This window comes from Haematobia irritans, chromosome 4 (genome assembly GCF_050003625.1).
Source record: "Haematobia irritans isolate KBUSLIRL chromosome 4, ASM5000362v1, whole genome shotgun sequence".
In the NCBI taxonomy this organism is placed as follows: domain Eukaryota; kingdom Metazoa; phylum Arthropoda; class Insecta; order Diptera; family Muscidae; genus Haematobia; species Haematobia irritans.
The window spans coordinates 196,541,673-196,561,443 of NC_134400.1; the positions used below are offsets into that span (position 1 = coordinate 196,541,673).

A 19,771-nucleotide genomic window follows, 5' to 3' on the forward strand; every position below is an offset into this window, starting at 1 on the left:
TGAATTAAGTTGGTGGTTGTTGCTTGTTATTACAAAATTAACATTTTATTTTTCCTTGGGCAATTGATTAGCTACTTCTTTGATCCTTACAAACTGTGTGGTCCGCTGTTCGAGTCCCCGTCCGGCAAAAGGTAAAATTAAAATAAAAAAAAATCATAAAATTGAATAATTTCTTCTACAATGTTTGTATTACAGAAAAAGGTGCTAAGAACTAAAAAATCTCGTGGAAGTGAGAAAGATGTCGGGGAATATACAATTGGGCAGAAACAAAATTTTGAGCATTCAGGTCGAAAACCTATGTTGTTAGCACCTATATTACCTGTTTATTTTCATAATTCATTATGATTGTAAATATATAAATAAATAAATAAAATTTTGAGCACAATATTGTTTTGGAGAATATTTTTTAAGCATATAATATTTTTGGGTGCAAAATGCTTCCAAACATATTATATGGTCACATAATAACATATTGTTTTTTGGAAGACAACATTATTGAATTTGGATGCAAAAATACAAAATGTTTGGAACTTAGACTACCCAAACATATATTGTTTAGACCAATATGCTTTCAAACATATTATATATTGGAAGAGATCAAACATATAAATGTTTGGGCAATACCCAAAAATGTATATGCTTGAAGCAAAATATGTTTGGGAGTATATGTTACAGAAGCGATTTTTTGTGAGCGTGTAAACTCAAATACAGTCCATACCAGAAAAGCCTGCTAGGAAATTGTATATTGGCTTTTGTGTGTGTGTATGTGTGTGTGTGTATAAATCCCAAATCGTTAAATAAGGAGCATTGGCCAATATTCTCTTCTCCCAAAGCCATTTCAAATCTCTTAATTGAAAGAATTTCCCAATTGTAAAATTATCTCCGTTAACGATTGGCTTGTGTGTGTGTGCGTAAATCCCAAATCGTTAAATAAGGAGCATTGACCATTATTCTCTTCTCCCAATGCCATATCCAGTGTCTTAATTGAAAAAGTTTCCATATGTGAAATTATCTCAGTTAACGATTATAACCATGCATGCGCTCAAAGCATTCCATAAAGAAATTTTTGTTTATTTGCATATCTTCTTAATATCATCACGATAGCTAACCCAGCAAAAAGGCAACAATCAAAGAAAGTCATTTCACCCTGGTCAATTGGAACGATCATGCCAGAAGTAGTCAAACATGTGGTCAACCTACTTTGTGAAATTTACATTTTACGGTGAAGGGGAGGAAAGGCTGATGGACACAAGTGTTATTATTGTTGTCGATTGGCAAATATTTACATTTATGATCATTGCATGATCAATATTCTTACTATATTGGATAAAGGGGGAGGTGAAGAAAAAACAAAAAAAAAACAAAAACAACAAAACGCTCCTGGTTTCGAAAATTTGATGACATTGGCATTCAATAGCTTTCACTAAACCGGAATTCACTTGCGTTTGTGGCTATAAGGCAATTTCTAGTGAAACCGAAAAGGCAATCTACAAGTAGCTAGGTACACAACATAATCACCAATCACCACTTGCAAAATTGCCATTGAATTTTGAATCTAAATCTATTCTATAGAGGAGCATTGGTGAGATGCTGCTATAGCATGCTGTGGAGATTTTTTTCTCCACGATTTTTTGTTTCTCTCTGCGACTCCGACTCGGATGTTGTTGTCGACGATGGTGGAAATATGTTAATTATCCATAGTAATAGCCATAGATGGGCGTGTATTTGGCTGCTGTGGCGAATCTTGCTGACTGATTGGAATAAATGAAAGTGTACTCTAGGAATGGTTATTTTCACTTTAGTAAAAGTGTACATAAAATTGTGTAATTACTTGTGGTTTGTCCCAAATACATACATTTAAATATCACTCGATCTGGACAGAATTTGATAGACTTCTACAAAATCTGTAGACTCAAAATTTAAGTCGGCTAATGCACTGGGTTGGAACACAATGTGGGAAACATTTAAATCTGAAGCAATTTTAAGGAAACTTCGCAAAAGTTTATTTATGATTTATCGCTCGATATATATATCTATTAGAAGTTTAGGAAAATTAGAGTCATTTCTACAACTTTTCGAGTAAGCAGTGGCGATTTAACAAGGAAAATGTTGGTATTTTGACCATTTTTGTCGAAATCAGAAAAACATATATGTGGGAGCTATATCTAATTCTGAACCGATTTCAACCAAATTTGGCACGCATAGCTACAATGCTAATTCTACTCCCTGTGCAAAATTTCAACTAAATCGGAGCAAAAAATTGGCCTCTGTGGTCATATGAGTGTAAATCGGGCGAAAGCTATATATGGGAGCTATATCTAAATCTGAACCGATTTCAACCAAATTTGGCACGCATAGCTACAATACTAATTCTACTCCCTGTGCAAAATTTCAATTAAATCGGAGTAAAAGATAGGCCACTGTGGTCATATGAGTGTAAATAGGGCGAACGATATATATGGGAGCTATATCTAAATCTGAACCGATTTCAACCAAATTTGGCACGCATAGCTACAATGCAAATCCTACTCCATGTGCAAAATTTCAACTAAATCGGAGCAAAAAATTGGCCTCTGTGGTCATATGAGTGTAAATCGGGCGAAAGCTATATATGGGAGCTATATCTAAATCTGAACCGATTTCAACCAAATTTGGCACGCATAGCAACAATGCTAATTCTACTCCCTGTGCAAAATTTCAATTAAATCGGAGTAAAAGATAGGCCACTGTGGTCATATGAGTGTAAATCGGGCGAACGATATATATGGGAGCTATATCTAAATCTAAACCGATTTCAATAAAATTTGGCACACTTGACTACACTACTAATTGTACTCCTAGTGCAAAATTTCAACCAAATTGGTTTAAAACTCTGGCTTCTGGGACCGTATTAGTCCATATCGGGCGAAAGAGCTATATCTAAATCTGAACCGATTTCAATAAAATTTGGCACACTTGACTATAGTACTAATTGTTCTTCTTGCGCAAAATTTTAAGCAAATTAGGGTAAAACTCTGGCTTCTGGGGCCATATAAGTCGATATCGGGCGAAATATAAATATGGGAGCTATATCTAAATCTGAACCGATTTCTTCCAAAATCAATAGGGTTCTATTCTGAGGCAAAACACATACTTGTGGCAAATTTGAAGTCGATTGGACTAAAACTGCTACCTAGACTTTCATTACAAAAATGTGTTCACGGACAGACGGACATTGCTATATCGACTTAGGAGCCCACCCTGAGCATTTTTGCCAAAGACACCATGTGTCTATCTCGTCTCCTTCTGGGTGTTGCAAACATATGCACTAACTTATAATACCCTGTTCCACAGTGTGGGGCAGGGTATAATAAAACTTTGACAAAATTTTCCACAGAAATAAAATCTTGACAAAATTTTCTATAGCAAATGAAATTTTGATAAAATTTTTTATAGAAATAAAATTTTGACAGAATTTTCTATAGAAATAAAATTTGGTGGAAAATTTTTATGGAAATAAAATTTTGACAAAATTTTCTATAGAAATAAAATTTTGACAAAATTTTCTGTAAAAATAAAATTTTCCGTAGAAATAAAATTTTGAGAAAAATTTCTGCAGAGGTAAAAATTTTGAGGAAACTTTTTATAGAAATAAAATTTTGAGAAAATTTTCTGTGAAGTAAAATTTTGACAAAGTTTTCTTTAGAAATAAAATTTTGAGAAAATTTTATATAGCAAATAAAATTATGACAAAATTTTCTATAGCAAATAGAACTTTGACAAAATTATCTATAGCAAATAAGACTTTGACAAAATTTTCTACAGAAATAAAATTTTGATAACATTTTCTATAGAAATAAAATTTTGACAAAGTGTTCCATAGAAATAAAATTTGGCGAAAAATTTTTATCTATATAAAATTTTGACAAAATTTTCTATAGTAATAAAATTTTGACACAATTTTTTATAGAAATAAAATTTTCCGTAGAAATAAAATTTTGAGAAAATTTTCTGTGAAGTAAAATTTTGACAAAGTTTTCTTTAGAAATAAAATTTTGAGAAATTTTTCTATAGCAAATAAAATTATGACAAAATTTTCTATAGCAAATAGAACTTTGACAAAATAATCTATAGCAAATAAGACTTTGACAAAATTTTCTATAGAAATAAAATTTTGACAAAGTGTTCCATAGAAATAAAATTTGGTGAAAATTTTTTATCTATATAAAATTTTGACAAAATTTTCTATAGTAATAAAATTTTGACACAATTTTTTATAGAAATAAAATTTTCCGTAGAAATAAAATTTTGAGAAAATTTTCTGTAGAAGTAAAAAGTTTGATCAAATTTTCTAAAGAAAATAAAATTTTGTGAAAATTTTCTATATATTCAAAAACTTTAAACAGTTTAATTTTCGTGTTAGATCATACTAGTAAAATCCATTGTAGGAAAGTGTAGGTTAGGTTAGGTTAAAGTGGCAGCCCGATTAAGATTCAGGCTCACTTAGACTATTCAGTCCATTGTGATACCACATTAAGTAAAAGTACCTATTACATATGGGCACTTCTAGTTTTAACCGTTGAACCTTCTCGATTATTTTCTTCTGTTGAACCAACCAGATTGTTCCAAAAACATTAGCAGACTGCTTAAGTTAACGTTTTCCAGGTCCGCTAGCTATAGCTTCAGATCTATATGCCCCTAAAATTTGCTTACGCCTTACACAAAATGCAGGACACTCACACAAGAGGTGTTTTATTGATTCCTTTTCCTCCGCATCATGACAGCTCATACAATAGTCATTATACTTCGCACCAATAGTTTTTGCAAAATCGCCTATCAGGCAGCGACCCGTTATAGCAGATATCAGGAGTGATATCTGGCGTCTCGAGAACACTAGCATATCTAGTGTGCGGTTTGAGTTTAAATGGGGCCATATTTGCTTGGTGTCGTTACCAGAGAATGAAGCCGACCCATTTTTGTCGGCGGCGGCTGACACTAAATATTTGCCTCCGGCGGCGGCGGCTTGACAGCTAAGCCGATAAAAAATTATCTATTCGGCGGCGCAAAATTATCTATTATAAAATCAATTTGAAGTTTTCCGAATTGTAATGATATTAGTTGTACAACCAATCCTACAATCAAATTTACATTTCATTCAAACTTTTTGAGCTAAATTTTTGTAAAACTATTATAGCAACTTGATTATAATTCATTGAAGGTGGAAAGTTTAAAATTTTGGCAAGAACTATATCAAATATTATTAAATTTTTCTGATTTAAACTGAAAAAGATCGAACAATAAACAAAATAAATCAAGTATAAACCAATATTTTAGATTAATTGGCGGCTAAATTTGAGTCGAGATGAGTCGACATATTCGGCGGCGGCGTCGACTGCTAAAAACGGGTCGGCGACGGCTAAAATCGGCGGCGCGACTCGGCGGCTTCATTCTCTGGTCGTTACAACCCTTACAATTCTCCCATCGAACATTTGCCATCATGACAGCCTTCTTACGCAGTAAGAGCTTGCAGGTAGCCAGAGGCACACCAACAGATTCTAGTTCCCCTGGAATATGTAAGGTAGTTCCTAGCCTTGCTAGCTCATCTGCTTCGCAGTTCCCCGTAATGCTCCTGTGTCCAGGCACCCATATTATGTGAATATTGTGCTGGAAAGTGTAAGGTACAGGCAGACAGATGGAGATCGCTAAATCGACTCAAAATTTAATTATAAGATCGAAGGCCTTTGACAAATCATAAAACACCCCAATTACAGCCCTATAACCCTCACCCAATACTTTGCAGATAATGCCAATACTTTAAGCTTAAAACCATGCATTGACTAAACTACAAGTGTAGCTTAACCAACAGAGGAAAAGTATGCTTGTCAAATTTATTTGGGCAAAGCCCTATAGACTGCAAGATGGTTGGATGTACAGCTGTTCGGAATTACCACATTCCTCATCAGCATTCTCTACTTGCAGCAAAACTATCAACCAATTATCAGAATAAATTCAGGTAATTCACACAACCCAAAGTGAACTACACTTTGAACCTTCCAAAAAAAGGTTTGATAGTCGGCTACTGCCTAAACAATGAATGTGGTAATTCCGAAACAGGTGTACATCCAACCATCTTGCAGTCTATAGGGCTTTGCCCAAATAAATTTAACAAGCATACTTTTCCCCTGTTGGTTAAGCTACACTTGTAGTTTAGTCAATGCATGGTTTTAAGCTGAAATCAAAAACAACAATAACGATTATTCAAATTCTAAATTTATTTCCAACTACCTTGAAACATTACCTTCCCCCAAATATAACCTTTAAGGAAGTCGAAAACTAACAACCCTGTTCTTCGTTTGTCGTATGCTTGGCCATAATTCTCTCTGTTTAATTCAATCGCTTGAACTGTGTGGTTTGGTTGTATGCATGCAATGTACAGAGTACTGTTGAGAGGAAGAGTTCTGTTAAAATGAAAACAATTATATCAGCTGCCGTTATGCCGCTAAATATACCCCTGTGTCGTTACCAAGGAAACAAAAATATTTTCACACATATCTAGCCAATGAATAAGGCGGAAGTGCTTTTACAAAAAACAAAAAAAAGAAAACAAATATCATTTAGCAAAAATCATTTACCGAAAAAAATGGTTTCTCCTGGAAATTGGCTCCAGGTCATTGTGGATTCAGATCAACCCAAGTTGAACACTCTGCCATCGTGTATGACAGTTAGTGACATCAAATCGGATAATTATGTACGCCTCATAGCCACGGATATAGAAATTGACGAGGAACCCCCTAAGGCCTCATTGAAAGTTTTTCGAGGCATAGAATTGGAATCGCAACATGAATTAAAGGGTATACCATCAGCTATTGTTAGTTTGTATATCGATGATTCGGAACCAAAGACACCAAGTATGAAGACCATCTATGTGTTTATTTGAGAAACAATTAATAAGTCTATGTTTGTTTTGCTTATTTAAGTTGTCGCTGTGGCCATAGCCGAATCCATTCTATTCTATCGTCATATGAAACCTTACTTCAAATATACTCTACCCGAATTAGAGGTACTAGATGAGGAAAGAGAAATTTGGCGTAAATTAAATTTGGTAAGCCCTGAAGAGCAGGAATCTCTCATCGAGTTGCTAAAAGGAATTGAAAGACCCAAATTGACAAGGAAATCGCAACATCTATTGAATCTGTTGCCTCAGGAAAGAAATGTAAGTTGAAATAGCTTTTGTTTCTAGATGATTTATAACATTTTTGTTTTTAGATAAAATTTCATAGTAATTTTAATTTTTCATAAAATTTCATAGAAGTTCGGCTTTAGATACAATTTCATAGAATTTTTATCTATAGATAACATTTCATAGAAACAAAATTTCATATAAGTTTTGTTTTTTGATAGAAATAGATATAAATGAAGTCTTTAGATAGAATTTTAATAGAAATTTTGTCAAAGAAAAAAATTATAAAACGTTCCTCTGTAGATAAAATTTCATAGAAATTTTTTCTTAAGATAAATTTTCATAGAAATATTGACTATATATGAAATATCATAGAAATATAGACTTTAAATACAATTTCATAGAAATTTTTCCTTTATATAAAATATCATAGAAATTTTTCCTTTAGATAAAATATCATAGAAATTTTGTCTTTAGATAAAATTTCATAGAATTTTTGTCTTTAGATAAAATTTCATAGAAATTTTGTCTTTAGATAAAATTTCATAGAAATTTTGTCTTTAGAAAAATTTCATAGAAATTTTGTCTTTAGATAAATTTTCATAGAAATATAGACTTTAAATACAATTTCATAAAAATATAGACTTTAGATAAAATTTCATAGAAATTTTGTCTTTAGATAAAATTTCATAGAAATTTTGTCTTTAGATAAAATTTCATTGAAATTTTGTCTTTAGAAAAATTTCATAGAAATTTTGTCTTTAGATAAAATTTCATAGAAATTTTGTCTTTAGATAAATTTTCATAGAAATATTGACTTTATATGAAATATCATAGAAATATAGACTTTAAATACAAATTCATAAAAATATAGACTTTAAATACAATTTCATAGAAACTTTGTCTTTAGATAAAATATCATAGAAATTTTGTCTTTAGATAAAATTTCATAGAAATTTTGTCTTTAGATGAAATTTCATAGAAATTTTGTCTTTAGATAAATTTTCATAGAAATATTGACTTTATATGAAATATCATAGAAATATAGACTTTAAATACAATTTCATAAAAATATAGACTTTAAATACAATTTCATAGAAACTTTGTCTTTAGATAAAATATCATAGAAATTTTGTCTTTAGATAAAATTTCATAGAAATTTTGTCTTTAGATAAAATTTCATAGAAATTTTGTCTTTAGATGAAATTTCATAGAAATTTTGTCTTTAGATAAATTTTCATAGAAATATTGACTTTATATGAAATATCATAGAAATATAGACTTTAAATACAATTTCATAGAAATTTTTCCTTTAGATAAAATATCATAGAAATTTTGTCTTTAGATAAAATTTCATAGAATTTTTGTCTTTAGATAAAATTTCATAGAAATTTTGTCTTTAGATAAAATTTCATAGAAATTTTGTCTTTAGAAAAATTTCATAGAAATTTTGTCTTTAGATAAAATTTCATAGAAATTTTGTCTTTAGATAAAATTTCATAGAAATTTTGCCTTTAGATAAATTTTCATAGAAATATTGACTTTATATGAAATATTATAGAAATATAGACTTTAAATACAATTTCATAGAAATTTTGTCTTTAGAAAAATTTCATAGAAATTTTGTCTTTAGATAAAATTTCAAAGAAATTTTGTCTTTAGATAAAATTTCATAGAAATTTTGTCTTTAGATAAAATTTCATAGAAATTTTGTCTTTAGAAAAATTTCATAGAAATTTTGTCTTTAGATAAAATTTCAAAGAAATTTTGTCTTTAGATAAAATTTCATAGAAATTTCGTCTTTAGATAAAATCTCATAGAAATTTTGTCTTTAGAAAAATTTCATAGAAATTTTGTCTTTAGATAAAATTTCAAAGAAATTTTGTCTTTAGATAAAATTTCATAGAAATTTTGTCTTTAGATAAAATTTCATAGAAATTTTGTCTTTAGAAAAATTTCATAGAAATTTTGTCTTTAGATAAAATTTCGTAGAAATTTTGTCTTTAGATAAAATTTCATAGAAATTTTGTCTTTAGATAAAATTTCATAGAAATTTTGTCTTTAGATAAAATTTCATAGAAATTTTGTCTTTAGATAAAATTTCAAAGAAATTTTGTCTTTAGATAAAATTTCATAGAAATTTTGTCTTTACATAAATTTTCACAGAAATATTGACTTTATATGAAATATCATAGAAATATAGACTTTAAATACAATTTCATAAAAATATAGACTTTAAATACAATTTCATAGAAACTTTGTCTTTAGATAAAATATCATAGAAATTTTGTCTTTAGATAAAATTTCATAGAAATTTTGTCTTTAGATAAAATTTCATTGAAATTTTGTCTTTAAAAAAATTTCATAGAAATTTTGTCTTTAGATAAAATTTCATAAAAATTTTGTCTTTAGATAAATTTTCATAGAAATATTGACTTTATATTAAATATTATAGAAATATAGACTTTAAATACAATTTCATAAAAATATAGACTTTAAATACAATTTCATAGAAACTTTGTCTTTAGATAAAATATCATAGAAATTTTGTCTTTAGATAAAATTTCATTGAAATTTTGTCTTTAGATAAAATTTCATTGAAATTTTGTCTTTAGAAAAATTTCATAGAAATTTTGTCTTTAGATAAAATTTCATAGAAATTTTGTCTTTAGATAAAATTTCATAGAAATTTTGTCTTTAGATAAAATTTCATAGAAATTTTGTCTTTAGATAAAATTTCATTGAAATTTTGTCTTTAGGAAAATTTCATAGAAATTTTGTCTTTAGATAAAATTTCATAGAAATTTTGTCTTTAGATAAAATTTCATAGAAATTTTGTCTTTAGATAAATTTTCATAGAAATATTGACTTTATATGAAATATCATAGAAATATAGACTTTAAATACAATTTCATAAAAATATAGACTTTAAATACAATTTCATAGAAACTTTGTCTTTAGATAAAATATCATAGAAATTTTGTCTTTAGATAAAATTTCATAGAAATTTTGTCTTTAGATAAAATTTCATTGAAATTTTGTCTTTAGAAAAATTTCATAGAAATTTTGTCTTTAGATAAAATTTCATAGAAATTTTGTCTTTAGATAAAATTTCATAGAAATTTTGTCTTTAGATAAATTTTCATAGAAATATTGACTTTATATTAAATATTATAGAAATATAGACTTTAAATACAATTTCATAAAAATATAGACTTTAAATACAATTTCATAGAAACTTTGTCTTTAGATAAAATATCATAGAAATTTTGTCTTTAGATAAAATTTCATAGAAATTTTGTCTTTAGATGAAATTTCATAGAAATTTTGTCTTTAGATAAATTTTCATAGAAATATTGACTTTATATGAAATATCATACAAATATAGACTTTAAATACAATTTCATAGAAATTTTGTCTTTAGATAAAATATCATAGAAATTTTGTCTTTAGATAAAATTTCAAAGAAATTTTGTCTTTAGATAAAATTTCATAGAAATTTTGTCTTTAGATAAAATTTCATAGAAATTTTGTCTTTAGAAAAATTTCATAGAAATTTTGTCTTTAGATAAAATTTCAAAGAAATTTTGTCTTTAGATAAAATTTCATAGAAATTTCGTCTTTAGATAAAATTTCATAGAAATTTTGTCTTTAGAAAAATTTCATAGAAATTTTGTCTTTAGATAAAATTTCAAAGAAATTTTGTCTTTAGATAAAATTTCATAGAAATTTTGTCTTTAGATAAAATTTCATAGAAATTTTATCTTTAGAAAAATTTCATAGAAATTTTGTCTTTAGATAAAATTTCAAAGAAATTTTGTCTTTAGATAAAATTTCATAGAAATTTTGTCTTTAGATAAAATTTCATAGAAATTTTGTCCTTAGATAAAATTTCAAAGAAATTTTGTCTTTAGATAAATTTTCATAGACATTTTCTTATTAGATAAAATTTCATAGAAACTTTGTTTGCATATAACATTTGAAAGAAATTTAGTTTTTAGATAAAATTTTATAGAAATTTTGTCGTTAGATAAAATTTTATAGAAGTTTTCTCTTTAAAAAAATTTCATATAAATTTTGTCTTTAGATAGTAATGAGGTGAAGTGAAGATAAGAGTTCATAGAAAAAAATTATAAAACTTTTCTCTGTAGATAAAATTTCATAGAAATATTGCCTTTAGATAAAATTTCATAGAAATATTGTCTTTAGATAAAATTTCAGAGAAATTTTGCCTTTATAAAAAATTTAATAGCATTTTTGTCCTTAGATATAATTTCATAGAAATTGTCTCATTAGATAAAATTTAATACAAAATTTTGTCTTTAGACTAAATTTTATAGAAATTTTCTCATTAAATAAAATTTCATAGCAATGTTCCGTTTAGATAATATTTCACAGAAATTGTGTCTTTATATAAAATTTCATAGAAATTTTGTTTTTAGCTTACACATTATAGTAATATTGTCTTTAGATAAAATTTCATAGAATATTGTCTTTAGATAAAATTTCATAGAAATTTTGTCTTTAGTTAAAAATTTCGTTAATTTTTTCCTTAGACAGAATTAAATTGTAGAAATATTGTCTTTAGATAAAAGTTCATAGAAATATTGTCTTTAGATAAAATTTAATAGAAATTGTGTTTTTAGATAAAATTTCATAGAAATTTTCTTTTTAGATAGAATTTCATAATAATTTTCTCATTAGATAAAATTTCATAGAAAATTTTCTTTAGATAAAATTTCATAGAACTTTTATCGTAGGTACAACTTTATAGAAATTTTTCTCATTTCTCATAGAATTTTTTGTCTTTAGATAAACTTTGTCATTAAAAACACTTTCATAGAAATTTTGTCTTTAGATAAAATTGCATAGAAATTTTGTATTTAGATAAATCCTCATAGACATGTTGTATTTAGATAAAATTTCATAGAAAATTTGTCTTTGGATAACATTTCATAAAAATATGTCTTTAGATAGAATTTTTGTGGTTAGATAAAATTTTATAGAAATTTTGTCATTAGATAAACTGTCTAGAAATTTTGTAATTAGATAAAATTTCATAGAAAATTTCTCATTAGATAAAATTTCAGAAAAATTTTGTCGGTAGATAAAATTTAATAGAAATTTAGGCTTTAGTTAAAAATTTTATACAAATGTTTTCTTTATATAAAACTTCGTAGAAATTTTTTTTAGATAAAATTTCATAATAATTTTCTTATTAAATAGATAACATTTCACAGAAATAAAATAAAATAAAATTTCATAGATTTTTAGTCTTAGATACAACTTCATAGAAATTTTTTCCTTACATAAAATTTAATAAACATTTTGTCTGTAGATAAAATTTCATAGAAATATTGTGTTTAGATACAATTTAATCGAGATTGTGTTTTTTGATCAAATTTCATAGAAATTTTCTTTTTAGATAGAATTTCATAATAATTTTCTCATCAGATAAAATTTCATAGAAAATTGTCTTTAGATAAAATTTCATAGGTACAACTTTATAGAAATTTTTCTCATTTCTCATAGAAATTTTGTCTTTAGATAAACTTTGTCATTAAATACAATTTCATAGAAATTTTGGCTTTAGTTAAAAATTTCATAGAAATTTTGCCTTTAGATAAATTTTCATAAAAATATTCTCATTGAATAAACATTCATTGAAATTTTGTCTTTAGATAAAATTTCAGAGAAATTTGTATTTAGATAAAATTGCATAGAAATTTTATATTTAGATAAAATTTCATAGACATTTTGTATTTAGATAAAATTTCATAGTAATTATGTCTTTTGGTAGAATTTTTGTGGTTAGATAAAATTTCATGGAAATTTTGTCTTTAGATAAAATTTCATAGAAATTTTGTCTTTAGATACAATTTCATAGAAATTTTGTCTTTAGATACAATTTCATAGAAATTTTGTCTTTAGATAAACTGTTATAGAAATTTTGGCTTTAGATAAAATTTCATAGAAATTTTCTCATTAAATAAAATTTCATAAAAATTTTGTCTGTAGATAAAATTTAATAGAAATTTAGGCTTTAGTTAAGAATTTTATAGAAATGTTGTCTTTATATAAAACTTCGTAGATATTTTCTTTTTAGATAAAATTTTATTATAATTTTCTTATTAGATAACATTTCATAGAAATTTTCTCATAAAATAAAATTTCATAGATTTTTAGTCTTAGATACAACTTCATAGAAATGTTTTCATTAGATAAAATTTCATAAACATTTTGTCTTTGACAATATTTTATAGAAATTTTGAGGATAGATCAAATGGCATAGAAATTTTGTCGTTAGATACGTTTCATAAACATTTTTTTTAGTGACAGCCTGAAATTCCCTTTTTCCTTACATCTTTTTAGGACTTTGTGCGTGAACAAGCTGGAGGATCTCTTATCCGTTATTCCAATGCGGTGGCCCTTAAATGTTTAGCTCGTGTATCCAGTGCTGATTATCTGCCGCCCTCGTACCTGGTCATAGCCACTGATAATGGAGAGATCATTATTGTGGAACCCCAAAGTTTTAGTGTTCTATATAGAGCTATGGCTTGTCCAGATATTACTCCCAGTATGTTGGCGGTGAATGGATGTTTTGAAACCGACTTTTGTATAGCCATTGCAACACGATATGGCTCCGTTTATTTACTACGAAAATCTGCACCTGAAGGTCAGGAAATATTTAAGCTTTCCCATCCTCTGACGGGTTTAGTTCTGCTACCCATCGATCAAACAATTGTGGCATCATCGATGGATAAGAAACTAGTATGCTACTCCAAGAAGGGTAAACAATTGTATATGGTCCCTTTGGGGGAACAGCCCATATGTATGACCATGATAAATCTTAGCCATTTGGGACTAACACTTATTTGCGTGGCCCTAGAAGGGGGACTGGTGCAATTTTATATGCAGAAATTTTTGGTGGATGAATTTAAAATTGAGGGTACCGTAACATCTATGGTATTCGGCTATTTGGGTTTAGAGGAACATGTTCTATGCCTTACCACACTGGAGGGAGATTTAGTTATAAAAATTCTCAAAAGAACCGCATCGTTTGAGCCCAATCAAAATCTGTCGGGTCGTAGTTTATTGAGTGTTAGCGATTTGGTTAGTGCTTCGGTTTTGGAGAAACCTAAGAAGAGTTCCATTTTCGTAGAGCAGGTGGCAAGGGAAAAACAAAACGCCAAAGGTAGGAAGTCATCCAATGTCCAAGAAAGTAGAATTGCCATTTTCGAATTCCGAAAATTTGAAAGTTGCGCTGGATTGTGCTAGGTTTGTGCCGATTTGTGCTGCAATTTGTTTTTTTAAACTTTATCAAATAGCCGAGATATTTGGAAAAAACATTTTTCAACAAAATTTTTGCCAGAATCGCCATTTTAAAATTTTCGAATTTCACAAAACTGAATGTTGTGCCAATTTGTGCTGGATTAGTACTCATTTGTGCCTTTTGAATCAACTTTCTATCTCAAACCGTTTTGGAGATATTCGCAAAAACTTTTTTTTAAAAAATGCCAATTTATGATTGAAAATGGTCAAAATTTAAAATTTTCGAATTTCAAAAAACTGAATGTTGTGCCAATTTGTGCTAGGTTAGTACTCTTTTGTGCCGTTTGAATCAACTTTCTATCTCAAACCGTTTTGGAGATATTCGCAAAAACTTTTTTTAAAAAATGCCAATTTATGTGAAAATAGTCAAAATTTAAAATTTTCGAATTTCAAAAAACTGAATATTGTGCCAATTTGTGCTTGGTTAGTACTCATTTGTGCCGTTTGAATCAACTTTCTATCTCAAGCCGTTTTGGAGATATTCGCAAAAACTTTTTTTAAAAAATGCCAATTTATGCGAAAATAGTCAAAATTTAAAATTTTCGAATTTCAAAAAACTGAATGTTGTGCCAATTTGTGCTAGGTTAGTACTCATTTGTGCCGTTTGAATCAACTTTCTATCACAAACCGTTTTGGAGATATTCGCAAAAACTTTTTTTAAAAAATGCCAATTTATGCGAAAATAGTCAAAATTTAAAATTTTCGAATTTCAAAAAACTGAATATTGTGCCAATTTGTGCTAGGTTAGTACTCATTTGTGCCGTTTGAATCAACTTTCTATCTCAAACCGTTTTGGAGATATTCGCAAAAACATTTTTTAAAAAATGCCAATTTATGATTGAAAATAGTCAAAATTTAAATTTTTTGGATTTCAGAAAACTGAATGTTGTGCCAATTTTTTCTAGGTTAGTACTCATTTGTGCCGTTTGAATCAACTTTATTTATTTAAACGGCACAATAATGTACTCGGCTAGCACAACTGTCAAAATGGCGATTCTGGCAAAAATTTTGTTGAAAAATGTTTTTTCCAAATATCTCGGCTATTTGATAAAATTTAAAAAAAACAAATTGCAGCACAAATCGGCACAAACCTAGCTCAATCAGGCATAACTTTCAAATTGTCGAAATTCGAAAATGGCAATTCTACTTTCTTGGACATAGTCATCCACGCGGATGAAATGTATTTTTATTAACCACCTCTTTATTGCAGCAACCTATGGCAGTTTCCAGGTAGAGCTATGGCGTCTTAGACATACTGCTGCTAGAGCCACAGTTGATGCCTTAAATTCCTCGGAACGTACTATTTCTGGTGATATTACTCATGCCCCTGTCAAGGTATCGGCTGAAGTATGCGGTGTAGGTCCCGTGTTTCGTTTGTATTCGACCATACAGAATTTATCCACCTATAAGATGGCTTCAAATTTAATGGTTCTTTTGCATGCTGACCGCAGACATTATACGATTCAAAAATCTATTGCTAAGGTATGACAAAGATTGAATGGGGAGGGATGTGGATGTCTTGTTTTGTTTTTTAGTCAACCAATGCGATATAAATTCCAACTAATTTTGTTTTTATTGTAGCTACCCAGTATTTTACCGGGAGTCCCTCTAAAAATTGATTTCGAAATTGTAGCTGTTTTGGATCCCAATGATAAATTACCACCGCACACATTGACCCCAGATAATTCTCATATACGCGTGATGATAACGAAAACCCAACAAACAAAACCACTGATAGCAGCTGTGATAGCTATGCCGCAATCTGAAGCAAATTTCTAAAGCATATAGTAAGGCGCTAACTGAAATTAACTAAAGGGTGTTCCAATAAGAAATGTTGTTTTGAATCACCCAGTAGTTTGGTATTTGCCACTTTTGAAGGCTTTATTCTTTGAGATTTGACGAATAGAAACGATGCATTGAAATTATGACAATGGTGAAATTTTCGCAAAAACATTCACAATTCGCCACGTAACCTAATCTAACCTATCACAATAGACTGTATAGTCTAAGTGAGCCTGGAACTTATCGGGCTGCCACTTAACCTTCATAAAGCCCTGATAAAACCCTTTTGCGGATGACAATACTAAAATTTGTGGAAAAACTAAAAGTATTGATGTAAAGAAATAAATTCATGTACGTCGCCGCTTAAGCTCAATAGAGGATACTGAAGCTTCAGCCCAGAGCGTTAAAATTTCATTAAAAAAAAATATTAAGCTCAATAGAGGATACTGAAGCTGCAGCCCAGAGCGTTAAAATTTCATAAAAAAAATATGGTCCTCTAATTATAGTCCAGTGGCTGATATTATTTTAGCTGATATTACTTTTCATTATTAACGCCATACCTTCCTCATTATTATGAAATACACACTTAATCATTTATATCAAATAATTATAATTTTCTCTTGTTGGAAAACCCTTTACATTAAGGACAAACTTAAAAAAACATGATAACGATGTATAACTAAAAAAAAAAACTAAAAAAAATAATTCCTAACTATGTATGTGGCAGCAATTGAAAATATAATTTTTGAGAAAGTACAAAAAAGGTTTTTCGTTTGAGCGAAAAAGTAATTTTCAATAAATTTCAACAAAAATTCTTTTGGAAGATTATTGTCAAGAGATCGTTTAGACTGAATTTTAAAGAAAATTAAATTTTGTTTGTCAACTCCTCAATTTTAAATAGTTTTTCTTGTTTAGTTTCATATCTGCTTACAAATTTTCTGTAGATAAATACAAATAAATTTTTGACAAAAATTTTCTATAGAAATAAAATGTTGAAAATTTTTTTTATAGAAATAAAATTTTGGCGAAAAAACTATAAAAAATAACATTTTGACAAAATTTTCTTTAGAAATAAAATTTTGACAAAATTTTCTATAGAAATAAAATTTTGCCAAAAAAATCTATAGGTATAAAATTTTGACAAAATTTTCTATAGAAATAAAATTTTGACAAAAAAAAATCTATAAAAATAAAATTTAAAAAAAAATTTTCTATAGAACTAAAATTTTGACAACATTTTCTATAGAACTAAAATTTTGACACCATTTTCTATAGAAATAAAATTTTGGCAACATTTTCTATAGAACTAAAATTTTGACAAAATTTTCTATAGAACTAAAATGTTGACATCATTTTCTGTAGAAATAAAATTTTGACAAAATTTTCTATAGAAATAAAATTTTGACAAAAGTTTCTACAGAAACAAAGTTTTGACAAAAATTTCTAAAAAAATAAAAAATTTAAAAAATTTTCTATAGAAATAAGATTTTGGCAAAAAAATATTTGGACAAAATTTTCTTTAGAAATAATATTTTGACAAAATTTTCTATAGAAATACAATTTTGGCAACAAATTCTATGGATATAAAATGTTGACAAAATTTTCTTTCGAAATAAAACTTTGACAAATTTTTCTATAGAAATAAAATTTTGACAAAATTTTCTATAGAAATAAAACTGTGACAAAATTTTCTATAGAAATAAAATTTTGTCAAATTTTTCTATAGAAATAAAACTGTGACAAAATTTTCTATAGAAATAAAATTTTGTCAAATTTTTCCAGAGAAATAAAATTTTGATAAAATTTGATATAGAAATAAAATTTTGTCAAATTTTTCACAGAAATAAAATTTTAACAAAATTTTTAATAGAAATAGAATTTTATTTTTCATGTTAGCCTGATACTGAAACAAGCGATTAACGTCCAAATGCATGATATCTTAATTTTCAATTAATTATTATTCGAGCTGTATGGACACATAAAATTTTTGAGAACATTTTCTATAGAAATAAAATTGTGATAAAACTTTCTAAAGAAATACAATTTTGACAAAATTCTTCATAGAAATAATATGTTGACAAATTTTTGTATAGAAATAAAATTTTGGCAAGAAACTATATAAAAATAACATTTTGACCAAATTTTCTTTAGAAATAATATTTTGACAACATTTTCTATAGAAACAAAAAATTCTATAGATATAAAATTTTGACAAAACTTTCTTTATAAATAGAATTTTGACAAATTTTTCTAAGAAAATAATATTTTGACAAAATTTTCTATAGATATAAAATGTTGACAAAATTTTCTACAGAAATAAAATTTTGACAAAATTTTCTATACCAAAAAAATTTGACAAAATCTATATATATAAAATTCAATCTATGTTTGTTTATTTGTTTGTATGAACCGAGTTGGCTCCGAAACGGCTGAACCGATTTACTTGAAACTTTCAGAGATCATAGGGGACGTTCATGTGGTGAAAATAGGGTACCTCATTTTTTGACACCTGGTCGCGGAGGGGGACCTCCCCTTTGTCGGACTTTTTGCAAATTGGACCAAAGTTGACCGATTTGCTTGAAATTTTCATTGAAGGTTGGGGTTGGCAACTAGACAAAGATCCGCTACTTTATATTTCGATATTTGGTGGCGGAGGGGGACCTCCCCTTTGTTCGACTTTTTTTTTAAAGTACAGTGAAAAAACTAAAATTCTCTAAATTATCTGAGATATAAAGAGAACATGAGGTGAGGTTATGGAATTAATATGGGGTATGATTTCATATGCGGACGGGGAGGGGGACCTCCCCCTTGCCTTACTTTTTGAAACTTGGAACAAAATTATGCGATTTGCATGAAATTTTCATTGAATGTTGGGGTTGGCATCTAGACAAAAATCCGCTACATTATTTTTCGATATTTGGTCCGGGAGGGGGGCCACCCCTTTGCCCGACTTTTTTTAAAGTACAGTGAAAACAAAACTAAACTCCCCCGACTGAAATTTTACGGAAAAATGGGTGAGGTTATGAAATTTATATCAGGTTCCTGATTTTTTAATAAAAATAAAAGGGCATAGGGAGACATCCGCTTCTCTTAAGTGCATACAGAGAAACAATTCAACTTTACCGAGTTACTTGAAATTTACAGAGGACTGGGGAGAGATCGTAACCTCTGTCAACCGTAATAGTTGATACATGATTTTGTGATATTTGGACGGAAGAGAGGCCGCCCCTTTAGGCTTATAATTTGCTTGACGCCTTTCGACATTTGGTCGGGGAGGAGGTCCTCCTCTAAAACTGTAAAAAAAAAATGGCTCTATTAACCATGTTCCTTAATGTCCATAAAGCTCGAAAAATAATTGTATAATTAGATATAATGCATTTGGACGTCAATTGCCTGTTTCGGTATCAGGCTAACATGAAATATAAAAAAATTTAAGTTTTCTTGAAATTTACAAAGGAAGCGGGGGAAAAGGTTATAAATGAAGAGGCAACCTTCATT

The 19,771-nt window shown here is 28.1% G+C and overlaps 1 protein-coding gene across 1 annotated transcript; it reads left to right on the forward strand.

The window, feature by feature from the left end:
- Positions 1 to 6,348: 6,348 nt before the first annotated feature.
- On the forward strand, positions 6,349 to 16,338 carry BBS1 (Bardet-Biedl syndrome 1). Its single transcript, XM_075307539.1, has 5 exons — positions 6,349 to 6,887; positions 6,957 to 7,192; positions 13,532 to 14,354; positions 15,702 to 15,973; positions 16,073 to 16,338. The coding sequence occupies exons 1-5, from the start codon at positions 6,539 to 6,541 to the stop codon at positions 16,268 to 16,270; spliced, it is 1,878 nt and encodes a 625-aa protein (XP_075163654.1). The 5' UTR covers positions 6,349 to 6,538; the 3' UTR covers positions 16,271 to 16,338.
- The last annotated feature ends 3,433 nt before the right edge of the window (positions 16,339 to 19,771 follow it).